We start from the raw sequence: 12,821 nt of genomic DNA on the forward strand, positions 1-12,821 counted from the left end.
AAAATATTTATTTCCAATAAAAAGTGTAAGGATACATTCTTTTAATACTAGAGCTTTAGAGAGTGTTTGGAGCAATTTGCTGACTCTACAAATTCCTTTTATATGCTTAGTAAATATTGGAAACAAATTATAAAAAATATATCCTCATGAAGTTTTGTAATCAAAAATACATATTCATTTTTCATACCTATATCTGCTAAGTAGGTATATGTAATTTTACAATGTTCAAAATATTGCTCATAGTATAATTATAAATTTTAAAATGACCGAAAAATTATTACATGAACGAATACCTTACAACGAAAACTATAGCCATAATTATTTTTATATCATTATAAAATCTGAATTAAAATCGATACACTTACCTCCAGTAAGCACTAATTTGTAGAGGATATGATTGTTCTGATTTTCTTCCATGATTAAAAAAAATGTTAATGAAAAATATTTTACTTCAACTGGAAATGGATTTAAAAATTCATGAAAAAAATGATTTTATAACTGGTCTTATTGTGAGGAATAAATAAATGTATAATGTGATTTATGTCAAGAACTGGAGCACATGATTTAAATTTTGTTACTTGTAAAACGCATTTTGGATTTTTCGCGAGTCTTGGCGACGTAAACACCGCACGAGGCGGAAAAACGTTGTCTAAAAGACAAGCAACAGAGACCCAATTTTGTCAATTTCAATTCTTTAGCGCATTGCGCAAACGCATGTGCAAAAATAGATTTTGAATTGACAGGAGCAAACATAAAGAAGCACGTGTTTCCGGCACGACATGCGCCGATTTGACTTCCGGTATTTTCTTTGAACTTTATTAAAATCTACGTTTAAAGTTTGAACTTTATTTAGTACATTAAATAATAATGAATTACATTAAAATACATAATTACCTTTATAGCCCTTTTATATAAACTTATGCTATAAGTCGTATTCTTTTTCGTGAAAAGTGATTTCTGTGTGTTAACTTGACATATGTCAAGATGACATCGATGACACATAAGTAGTGGCTCATATTTTTATTACTAATTTATATTTTTATTTTAAGAAAATGGTGTAATAATATCTGATAAAGAATAAGATACTGCATTTAATGCAAAATACTAATAATGGCTAACACAGGTGTCTTACCCTTCGTTAGAGGGGTCGACTTTACTAGAAATGATTTTAGTGTAAGTTTATATTTCAACTTTTTGAATAAAATTTTAATGTTTATTTCGTAGGGAGATAGATTTCCTTGTGCTGTAAGTTCTATGACTGGGGTGCAATGGCTGAAATTAGATCGTACAAATTTAGAAGAAATCCCAAAAGAAATGGGTAATCTTCTAAAACTAGAACACCTGTCTTTAACTAGGAATCATCTTGAGAAACTATATGGAGAACTGACTGAATTAAACTGTTTACGGACACTGAACTTAAGACATAATAATATTAAAACTTCTGGTATTCCTGCAGAGCTTTTTCACTTGGAAGAATTAAGTACTTTGGATTTTAGCCATAATAATTTAAAAGAAGTTCCAGAAGGTTTAGATAAAGCTAAATCTTTGCTAGTTTTGAATTTGAGTAACAATCAGTAAGTGGATATTCAAAAAATGATAATTTTGTGTGAAATTAAAATTTTTTTTAGAATTGAATCAATTCCCAATTCACTGTTTATAAATTTAACAGACTTATTATTCTTGGATTTAAGTGAAAATAATTTAGAAACTCTTCCACCACAGACTAGGAGGCTTGCTAATTTACAAACATTAATTTTGAATAACAATCCTTTGGGTCATTTTCAGCTTAGACAACTACCTTCGTTACTTAATTTAGAAACTTTACATATGAGAAACACCCAAAGAAATTTGAATAATTTCCCTACAAACTTAGAGAATTTAATCAACTTGACAGATATTGATTTGGCCCAGAATAACCTGCCCAAAGTACCTGATGCCTTATATTCATTGCCAAATTTGAAAAGACTCAATTTGAGTGAAAATGAAATCAATGAACTTTCTTCAGGTAAGATTAAAACTTTTAAACCATTTGTTACTTCTATCAAGTTTTTGATTATTATTTGTTTTTCTCAATTTTCCATCTTCATAGGAATTTATTTCATTTTTATAATGTTTTTCCCTACTTCAAGTTCTTCTTTTATCATTTACAGCCTGTTTCATAATCTCACCCTAACTGACACTTTAACTAAAGGTTCATTTAAAGGGCCTTTAACTTACTTATTAAAGTGAAGTAGTCCTATAATCGATTTCTAATGGTCTCTCAAGTAAAGGCTCCTTCAAGACGTTAAAAGGGGGTTGAATGTATTATGAAATTGGCTGTTAGGATAAATTTTACCTGAAATGTATACATTTGATCTATTGTACTTATTATTTTAAATGTAAATTACAAAAATTTCAAATTCAACAGGGCAAAACATCTTTTATATTTAATTCTATTGCCTTTTATGGTAAATGAATATTACTTTGAAAACGTTTGTGCTCATATTTTCAGCTATGGAAACTTGGCAAAAATTAGAAACCCTAAATTTATCCCATAATCAAATCTCTTATCTTCCGGCTTCTTTATGTAAATTAACAGCATTACGTCGTTTCTATATCAATGATAATCAATTAGATTTCGAAGGAATACCATCTGGAATTGGAAAATTAGGGAATCTAGAATTGTTCTCAGCTGCAAATAACAGGATTGAAATGATTCCAGAAGGACTCTGCAGGTAACCTCAACATCTAATACCTATTTGTATAATAATCAAATCAAATAATTTCACCTTCAGCAAAATTATCATATAATTTGTTATTTACCCACACCATTCTTTTACCGGCTTAGTTCTACTACAACCCAAAATTTCTGCTTAAAATAAGATTTTTTCAAATATTGATAAGATTAAAACTTTTTGTTACAAAAAGACCAAATTTAGGTAAATTTAAGAAATGCTTCATATTAAAATCAAGTCATCTGACTATAACTTTAGTGCTTGCCAAAATGATTATTTTACCATCCAGAAGTGTGCTATAGCTATTATGCTTTCTAAAGATTCAACGAATGGACATTTGATTGATGCAAATGAGAATTACTTTTTGAGAGGTCAATGTAAGAATACCTTCAACTGAGCTTCTGTTATCCGACTTAAGATACTTTTCTAGAGATTATGGTAAGACCATCCCAGTATACAAAAGAAGAATTAACATTCAGGATTCCTACAGCTGGATCTCCATTATTCATATCATGATTATAGCTTGCTAGAGAACATCCAGGATCAAACATATATATTAGTAGAGATTTTGTCCATTAACAATGATCCCAGTGTATTATTAGAAGTCATACCTTTGCTTTTGTCTTACGCACTAAGCTCTATGGCATATCTCAAGATTTGTGAACATTACCTTGAAGATATTGAAATTCAAGCAATTATATCACCAACTAATAGCTTTTTCTCAATCTCAATCCACTAAAGCCTCTTTGGGATTTTGGAATGTAATTATAAAAATAAATAATATCATATTTGTGAAGTTGTATATATTTATTTTATATTATGTAAATAGCTATTTGAATTTCTTGATACCAATTTTTTTTAAGGTGTGGATCATTGAAAAAGCTGAACCTAAGCTCAAATAGACTAATAACATTACCAGATGCTGTACATCTTCTAACAGATTTGGTTACCTTGGATTTGAGGAATAACCCTGATCTAATTATGCCACCAAAACCCGTTGAAGCTACAAGAGGAGCTGGAATTGAATTTTACAACATCGATTTTTCTTTGCAAAATCAACTTAGACTTGCAGGAGCACATGTACCAGCTCCAACACCCGTACAAAGTACAGTATACTTTATTAAATAATTTAACGTACAGAATGAAGAATTTGTTGTATTTTATATTTTTTATAGATCCAAGTAAAGATCCCATAGCAAGAAAAATGCGCTTGAGAAAAGGAAGGAGAGATCATGAGGAAGCAGATCAGGATCAAGCAAAAATTTTGAAAGGTATGAAGGATATTGCTAAAGAAAAAAACAGAAGTATCCAGGAAGACACTAAGGTAGAATCTTTAAAGTAAGTATGTTTCTTTTGAATGAATTAATATTTGGAATGTATTATTTAGTAGAAAAGTTTCAATCTGTTTATATTTTAGACCGAAACGTTGGGATGAAGCTTTGGAAAAACCCCCTCTTGACTATTCAGAATTTTTTGAGGAAGAAGCTGGGCAAGTTGCCGGTCTTACTATATGGGAAATTGAAAATTTCCTACCAAACCGCATAGATGAAGTAGCATATGGAAAATTTTACGAAGGCGATTGTTATATTGTACTAAAAACTTCTTTAGATGAAAATCAGTCGCTTTCTTGGGAAATATATTTTTGGATTGGAGGAAAAGCATCAGTAAGGAATAAAAGTTTAATGTTTCTTAGTGAGTATTTTTACTAACATGTCTTTATTTTTATTCCAGCTAGATAAAAAAGCATGTTCTGCGATACATGCAGTTAACTTAAGAAACTATTTAGGAGCCCAATGTCGAACAATCAGAGAAGAACAAGGTGAAGAATCAGAAGAATTTTTGAGTCTTTTTGAAACTTCTATAACCTATATTGAAGGAGGCCGAACTTGCAGTGGGTTTTACACAGTTGAAGATATGGTGAATTTGAATATATTAATATTCTCTAATTATTTGCTTAAACTGCTCTATGCTTTCAGAACTTTGAAACAAGATTATATAGAGTCCACCCGGCTGGACCTTCAGTTCATTTAGAACCTGTATCAGTTTCGGTATCTTCTTTAGATCCTAGATTCGTATTTATATTGGATACTGGAATGATTATATTTGTTTGGAATGGTAAAAAAGCGAAAAACACGTTAAAATCAAAATCTAGATTAATGTGTGAAAAGATCAACAAAAACGAAAGAAAGAACAAAGCAGAAATTATTACAGAAGCAGCTGGTAGTGAAAGTAAAGATTTTTGGAAACATTTAGGTATAGAAGATGGGTTGCCACCAGAAGAACCACTTAAGGTAAAATTTTTGTTTTCTTTAGTATTTATGTTTGTAAAAATTATTTTCTTTTTCTATACACAATGTATAAAATGACACTAAATACTTATTTATAGGAACATGTCGATCCAGACTTTGTTCCTGTGCCTCCGAGACTTTATCAAGTACAGTTGGGAATGGGTTATTTAGAACTACCGCAAGTTGAATTGCCCCAAGGCAAAATAGTAAATACGGTACTTTTAAGTAAAAACGTGTATATATTAGATTGCTACTTAGATGTTTTCGTGTGGTAAGTGAATTTGTTCTTTTTTTGTTGTTTATATTTGTATCTAAATAAATATAGCACCAATTAATTCATATTTATGTTTATTAATTGTACATTCATATATACATTTGAAATTTTTTTGAACAAAAGAACTAGTGGGGATTAAACCGTGTTGGAATTTTGAAAAGTTCCGACGTTTCTGCTCCCACTTTGGAGCTATTATAAAGGAGGGTCCTTATTCATTTATTGATCCAATTCCGTGGTCTCAATATGCCTACTCCTTGCAATTAATCACCCCTGTATGGATTTTGGAGCATCATGTACACTGGATCTATTGTGTCTCCCTTTCTTGCTGTAATACTGAATAACCCAGAGGTTACAGCTACCCATTATAGGGCCACATTTTTTTTTCTTGCCAAATCGTTTAATTTTTCTAGACAATCCCAAACGACTATGAATCACCCCCTTTGTTTGATTTTAAAGCCTCAATCTGCCTACTCCCTCGAATTTCATCTAGGAAATAATTTTTTTATGCTCACATAATTCTTACTCTACATATAATTAATAAAAACTTTTTTTTATATGTAAGGATTGGTAAGAAATCTACTAGACTTGTAAATGCCGCTGCTGTCAAATTATCAGAGGAATTGTTCAATATGATAGACAGACCGGATTACGCACGAGTTACAAGAGTCAGAGAAGGAACCGAAACTCAGGTATGTAAATCAATTGAAAATTTTTTAGATAAAATGTTTAAATTTATCACTAAGTCATTAAATATGATCTTCTCGACAAAAAACGACGGAAGAGACGGAAATATAGGTAAATAGTTTATTGACCCCATATGTATACAATTAGTCCATTCGTTTTTGTGTGTTTTTTTTTTAAGATTTCTAGAATGTGCAAACGAGGAATTGGCATTATTTCAAGTTTTTTGAAGATTTCTGTAGGACAAAAAGTATCTATAGGTTTACAAAGATAATAAATAGGAGTGTTAATTTTATAATTAATATATATAATTTTATTTTATAATACATTTGTTAACTTTTCCTCTGATATCACAAAATTCTCGTTTTTATTCTGTAGGAACACAATCGTAAGCTTTAGTTTATGAAAAACTTCGTATAAAAGTGGACCTTTAGTTATTGTAATAAGCATTTTGACATTTGACTGCATTTATTTTTCAGATATTCAAATCCAAGTTTATAGGATGGGACGAGGTGATTGCAGTAGATTTCACTAGGACTGCTGAATCTGTGAAGAAAACAGGCGTTGATCTAATAAAATGGGCACAACAACAAGAGACTAAAGCAGATTTAACTGCCCTTTTCACACCTAGGCAACCGCCAATGCCTCTATCTGAAGCTCAACAATTGATGGAAGAGTGGAATGAAGATTTAGAAGCAATGGAAGCTTTTGTTTTGGAAGGAAAGAAGTTTGTGAGATTGCCAGAAGAAGAATTAGGTATGTATTAAATTACATTTATAATTTGAGGTTGATAATTTTATTTTAAGGTACATTCTATTCCCAAGATTGTTACGTATTCTTATGTCGTTATTGGGACGATACTGATGAAACAGCACCAGAGGATGAAATGGATGATTTCCAATGGGTCTGTTATTTCTGGCAAGGTAGAGATGCATCTAATATGGGTTGGCTTACGTTCACTTTTACATTGCAAAAGAAATTTAAAGCTCTTTTCCAAGATAAATTGGAAGTTTTGAGAACATATCAACAACAAGAGAACATGAAATTCATGGCACATTTCAAGAGAAAATTTATCATCAAACAAGGAAAGAGAAATAAAAAATCAAATAAAAAAGAGGTTGAATTTTATCATCTTAGATCGAATGGCAGTGCTTTGTATACAAGATTAATACAGATCCAACCCAATGCTTCTTATTTAAATTCAGCATTTTGGTAAGTGTATCCTCACAATGATTCGGTTAAATTTGATATTCTTTCGATTTTAGTTATATTCTTAATGTTCCGTTTGAACAAGAAGATGATTCTGGTATTGTATATGTATGGATAGGTTCTAAAAGTGATCCGGACGAAGCTAGGTTAATACAAGAAATAGCAGAAGAAATGTTCAACAGCCCTTGGGTGACGTTACAAGTATTATCCGAAGGTGAGGAACCGGATAACTTTTTCTGGTTAGGTCTCGGCGGCAAAAAACCGTACGATCAAGATGCAACGTTTATGGAATATACAAGGTTATTTAGATGCTCCAACGAAAAAGGATATTTTATTGTTTCCGAAAAATGTTCAGATTTCTGTCAGGTAAGAGGAAATATATAAAATACAAAAATTATTTCAAATATTTTTTTTTCTTCAGGATGACTTAGCTGATGATGATATTATGATTCTCGATAACGGTGAACAGGTATTTTTATGGTTAGGAGCTAAATGTAGTGAAGTAGAAATAAAATTGGCAGTAAAATCTGCCCAAGTAAGTATTTCCTAGATACACTGCCCGACTGACAAACAAATGAACCAACTCCATAGCATGATGATTGTAGATATCTCCTCTGAAGTAGTTATTAATTACTGCCAATGATGGATCATTAAAGATCTTCCTCAAGCTTTAAATGCACCTTGGTGGTTCAAACTTACCGCAAGGAGCTGTATTAGGTATTTTTTAGACCATTCCACTATTTTTTCAGGCAGAGCTGCTAGTAATAAACATAAATGTTCAGGAGTATTAAAATAGGGACATCATTAGACAATACATTTACATTTTCTTTGATAGCAAAGTGATTTTGAGTGCAATTTTAAGCTAGATTGGGAGTGTAATAAATGCTAAGAGCTAACAGAAACAATGAGGAAACCCAACCAGATTCATAATCATATTTAATAAGTCATATGAATTACTTGAGACATCCAGAAATGACTTTAAACTAGTGGTTGGTCTTCTGACAGATAACCGCTTCCTCATTTGATAGATATGGCAGTGAACTACAACTGCATAAGCCATAGAGACAGTAGAGCATCTATTTTGCAAATGCCCTGTCCGTATCAACAAAAGGCTGAGGTATTTCGAAGGAGTAGTGTCTAGAAGAGTCTACATATTTTGGAGGAAACTTTAAATCTATGTTTTGGGTTTTCTTGTTAGATTAATTAATATGATATGGTAAATATTTCTTTTTGTTAATTAAATTATGTTTTTATAGGTTTACATTCAACATACTAGAGCTAAACAGCCTGATAGACCCAGGAAACTACTTTTAACACTGAAAAATAAAGAATCGACCAGATTTACCAAATGCTTCCATGGTTGGGGGCTCCATAAAAAACCCCCAGAATAGTATCACATATATATGTATTTATTATATATTTCAGAAAAATTTTGCTCCAACTATTTGTTTTAGTATACCAAAAAAATTGCTTGATATTCAATTTATAGTTTATATTTTTCACATTGTAATAATTTACTCCATATTTAATTTCAAATTTATAGCTATTAAAAATCGTTTATGAAACTTTTTTTTAATTGGTATTTATTTATTGACAAAATTTTCATCAAATCCTCTTTTAAACCTTCAATAGATTAAATGTCATATGGTTCATTCAATTTTATGCTTTGGATCGACTTAATTCCAAAAAAATTGATTTTAAAGTTCAACTCAACTGATGTTTGGCCGTGTTTACAATTTTTTAAAATAATACACACTATTTTAACAATCTTGTGTTTTATTTCTATTTCAACTGATAGAAACTTGTAATCAGTAAAATGACTCAGTGGGAAGAATAGTGAGATACATACAGTGAAACTTTATTAAAAGGGCACTGTACTTGTGAAAAAACATTTTCTATTTATAATTCTAATGATCCACCAGTACTGTTGCACTCAAAGACCTCTGTTGGTAAGAGTTTTTAATAAATATCTCCTTTGTAAATCCATTGAGATCCCCCAATTACAGATTTTTATAGTAAATTGAAAATTCTTCAACAACTTGGTGTTAACGAGCTGAATTTAGTGACTACAGGAATCAGTCGAACAAGGAAAACCCAGAGCCGAATAAGGTCCTAGTCAAAATTTATAATCAAAATACTTTTGTTGAATCTTATTTTTGGATAACAATGATATTGATTAGATAGGTGATAATTATTCTGTACAACAAATCTATTTTTTTATGATATATAAACGTCAGAATATGAATTTGGGGGAAGAATCTATAAGCTTTGAGTACACCTTTTATTATTAGCAGGTAATGATTTTGAATCAAACAAATGTTTGAAGATGAATTAGGGGAAGAATTAATAAAATTTGAGAATTTATTCTACTTTTTGTAACCAATAGTGTTCTGAGTGTCCAAGACCCAATTTTATAAGTGAGATTGAGCCTCAAACATCAGTTAAAATGACCATTACCAGTTTTTTCATGTTTTATAAATTTTGTTTAATGAAAATCTTCGGTCTAAAGTTACCGGCTGTCTGAGGGTTGGTTAAAATTTATTAAACGGAGGATGCAAATCTAACTTTTTCATATTGTTTACATTTTTACAATATTATAAATGGTTTTGGTAGAATGTGAAGATTTATTCTTTATATTTGATGAAGCCAACGATAATAAGAGGAAATTATCAACATTGTAGATGCGCCCTAGAAAACAAAAAGTTATTAGTTTTATAGCGAACTTTTAGATTTTCTCACATTTTTTTATTTTGTTGTGGTTCTATCAAAAACATGACCATTTTAGTTATTTTCATCATAAAATTATCTTGCTAACTCCTTCCATTTTTTTTGTTTTCCTTCCAAGTTATCATATCACTTTTTTTGGATTCGACTGTTTGTTTGTAAAGTTAAACATAGAAATTGCACGATTTTGTTGTTCTTTGATCATTTTTTTTATACAACTTTCTCAAATAATTCATTTCAATAAGATTTAATCTAATCCTAATTAGATTTTTAGGGAATTTTAATAAAAAAATTTTTACCAGCGTCTTGAATTGTCACTGTATTTTCAGAGTTCGACTGATTTCTTTGGGCTCTACTTTCAGCTTCATCTTATAACTTATAACTAATAAAAATTCTACAGTTAAAATTGTAATGAATTTACTGATATCGTTTATATATATGGGAATATGATTGGCTTCTGTTCTGGTATCCATTGTTGCTAAAGTTACTTTCATTTAAGAAATACTTCTTTACCATATTATCTATCCTTTTAGTATTGCAAAATAATTTGGTTCTACATTTAAATCATACAACAAAAAATTTCTGGTCCAGTTCTAAAAAGCAGCTGAAAAACATGAAATGGTTTGAGAAAAAGCTAATATAGAGGCAGTGAACTGATAATGATATGGTTTAATAGGTTCCACAGTTTCCATCAATTGTCCAAGATGAATAAAAAACTTTTATTTTCACTTTGCAAGGAAAATTAAGTAGACACATAAACCCAATATTAAGGCAGTATATCAAAAATATTTTAGCATTTTCACAATAAATTAATTAATATTGAGTATAGACGAAATGCATTTGCGCTGTAGACAAATATTCCTCACAGAAATCAAATAAATGAAGTTGTGCTAGGAATTCATAGGAAGGATTCAATAAAAATCGCAATGAGATTCAAATAACTAAAGCTTCTATTTCACTGGAAGAAAGCCATAAAAATATAATTAGCAAATAAAGGTACAACGTAGTTAACAAAGTAATGAGGTATATAAATAAAAATTTAAAACTACCTAGTGTTTCAAAAATTAGTCATCGTCGTCGTCATCATCAGATGGTACAAAGAGATCATTTTCTTCTAGGAAATTGGCTATATTTTTGCTTATTGCTGCTCCTATTAGTAATCCCGACGTTACAGTAATAAATATTTTTAAAATTCCAAAGGACGTTTTATGAGGTTCTTGTAAAACAACTCCATGTTTATTGGTTACACCATTTCTAATTAAATTTTGATTAACATTGGGATGAATTTTTAACATATAAACGGGTTTATAAAGTACACCAAATCGTGATAACATGTTTGTAAAATCGAAATAAAAATACTCTCAGATAATTAGAGTTAAATTTAGGTCAACCGACACACAATTTAATAACTTCTTTTTTAATTTATGTTATAGGTCTTATCCTACTTAACTTTCCTAAGCGAATTCTAATATTTATTAAGTTCTCATCTATATGTCCAATAAATCAGTTGCTTATGAGAATAAGTCAATTTTTGCTGATTATCATACGTAAAGATTTTGAATATTATTGATATAAACTAATATAAAAAAAATTGAAATAGTGGCTGTATATCTTACGCGACCACTTAGTTAAGACAGTAGATATGGTTAATCTATAGTTGAGAAGAAGTCTCTTTCGAATAAGCTTCAAGTTACACTTTCAGCTCAATATTTTTTTATGATATTTTGTATTGTCATAATTTGAGTGTCATAAAAAATTTAATACAAATTTCGCATCAAATTTCAACGGATTTGTTTGCTGATATGTGAGTATCGAATTTTATTCAGTTTATTATAATTTTTTTATGTATGATAAAGCGCACGCGCATTCTTTGCACATACTCTCTTAGTTATTCGTGATCTTTCATTCATCGTTAAATTATCCATTAATTATTGTTTTTCATGATTTATTAACGTCTACTGATAATTTATATTAGTCTCATACAGTTATTCAATAAATAAATTTAATATTGTCTTATGGCACCTGCTGAAGATTACGAACGAGACAGTGGGATGGAATCTCAAGAAGGATCACAATCCCAAGAACCTGAAAGTAGTAGTCAAAATGGTTCAGTAGAAAAAAAACGTCCTGAAATTGAAGATAGCGAAGATGACGAGGTAATCGTTGGTGATATAATCATAATTTATTTTATTAATACATAACCTTACTTTTTACACATTGTTACATTGGGTATAACTAATAGAGAAATAGGTCACCAAGAATTGTAAATATTCTGTTGATTCGTTAGATAACTTTGTGTTGTGAAATATTATAAAAGTGTACTGTATCTTCTTATATTTTATTTTCTAATTGAAATAATATACTTATTTCTAGCCAGATGAAACGTTATCTGAAAGGTTGTGGGGCTTAACAGAAATGTTTCCTGAACCCATTAGAAACTTCACATGGTCGGCTATGGTTAATACTAAAGATGGTATCAAATTTGCTTACAGCTTTTCGAGAAGTGCGACATGGGTAATTTTCAGCACATCAATTATACTATTTGCACCAGTTATATTTGAAGTCGAAAGAGCACAAATGGAAGAAATGCAGAAAAATCAGCAAAAACAGTTATTGCTAGGACCTAATTCAGCTATATCGGGAGGAGTACCTCCTCCCATTATGCCTCCTATGCCCTCTCAACAGAAGAGTTGAGACTCTTAGATTCTTAAAATATATTCACTTAAAATTGACTGTACATTATGTTTAAATAAAACCAATCTGTTTCTAATTAATGCATTTGACAGGTTGTAATAGTCAATAGAATATTTATGGTAGAAAGGCATGTTTTTTATAGTTTACAAAATTATTTGTGATACACAGATAACTGGTATTATATGCAACAGTAATCATTTGAAGGTTTTGTGAAATAAATAAATATGTTTGAAAAAA

General features: G+C 30.2%; 3 protein-coding genes and 1 long non-coding RNA gene across 5 annotated transcripts in view; 2 read left to right on the top strand and 2 right to left on the bottom strand.

Annotated features, from left to right (window-relative positions):
- The window catches only part of LOC130901459 (TRPL translocation defect protein 14), a 30,686-nt gene extending 29,890 nt beyond the window's left edge, over positions 1–796 (bottom strand). The window contains exon 1 of the mRNA XM_057812873.1: positions 366–796. Within this exon, the coding sequence (XP_057668856.1) occupies positions 366–417 (52 nt within the window). The 5' untranslated portion in view covers positions 418–796. The remainder of the gene's footprint in view (positions 1–365) is intronic.
- On the top strand, positions 764–8,742 carry LOC130901448 (protein flightless-1). Its single transcript, XM_057812858.1, has 16 exons — positions 764–1,173; positions 1,225–1,574; positions 1,629–2,005; positions 2,492–2,714; positions 3,578–3,819; positions 3,890–4,052; positions 4,132–4,378; positions 4,446–4,631; positions 4,691–5,005; positions 5,101–5,273; positions 5,839–5,965; positions 6,437–6,713; positions 6,764–7,169; positions 7,223–7,532; positions 7,588–7,701; positions 8,423–8,742. The coding sequence occupies exons 1-16, from the start codon at positions 1,111–1,113 to the stop codon at positions 8,555–8,557; spliced, it is 3,708 nt and encodes a 1,235-aa protein (XP_057668841.1). The 5' UTR covers positions 764–1,110; the 3' UTR covers positions 8,558–8,742.
- Positions 8,743–10,290: 1,548 nt separating this feature from the next.
- On the bottom strand, positions 10,291–11,451 carry LOC130901472 (uncharacterized). The gene is made up of 2 exons (XR_009060290.1): positions 10,940–11,451; positions 10,291–10,494 (listed from the first exon to the last, which is right to left on the bottom strand). It is a non-coding gene; the product is annotated as an uncharacterized LOC130901472 (long non-coding RNA).
- Positions 11,452–11,557: 106 nt separating this feature from the next.
- LOC130901468 (mitochondrial import receptor subunit TOM22 homolog) lies at positions 11,558–12,821 on the top strand. 2 transcript variants are annotated; one of them, XM_057812891.1, is made up of 3 exons: positions 11,558–11,694; positions 11,922–12,046; positions 12,264–12,821. In XM_057812891.1, exons 2-3 carry the CDS (start codon positions 11,942–11,944, stop codon positions 12,582–12,584), a joined length of 426 nt encoding a protein of 141 aa, XP_057668874.1. In that variant the 5' UTR covers positions 11,558–11,694; positions 11,922–11,941; the 3' UTR covers positions 12,585–12,821. The 2 variants fall into 2 exon arrangements, with proteins under 2 accessions (XP_057668874.1, XP_057668873.1); XM_057812890.1 differs by lacking the exon at positions 11,558–11,694 and having other exon boundaries at positions 11,755–12,046.

The sequence above is a fragment of the Diorhabda carinulata genome, chromosome X (genome assembly GCF_026250575.1).
Source record: "Diorhabda carinulata isolate Delta chromosome X, icDioCari1.1, whole genome shotgun sequence".
Lineage (NCBI taxonomy): Eukaryota > Metazoa > Arthropoda > Insecta > Coleoptera > Chrysomelidae > Diorhabda > Diorhabda carinulata.

Coding starts and splice junctions, on each gene's coding strand:
- LOC130901448 (XM_057812858.1), top strand. CDS start 1,111: ATGGCTAACACAGGTGTCTTACCCTTCGTTAGAGGGGTCGACTTTACT. Junction 1,174..1,224: donor TTACTAGAAATGATTTTAGT/GTAAGTTTATAT, acceptor TTTATTTCGTAG/GGAGATAGATTTCCTTGTGC. Junction 7,702..8,422: donor TGGCAGTAAAATCTGCCCAA/GTAAGTATTTCC, acceptor ATGTTTTTATAG/GTTTACATTCAACATACTAG.
- LOC130901468 (XM_057812890.1), top strand. CDS start 11,906: ATGGCACCTGCTGAAGATTACGAACGAGACAGTGGGATGGAATCTCAA. Junction 12,047..12,263: donor AAGATAGCGAAGATGACGAG/GTAATCGTTGGT, acceptor ACTTATTTCTAG/CCAGATGAAACGTTATCTGA.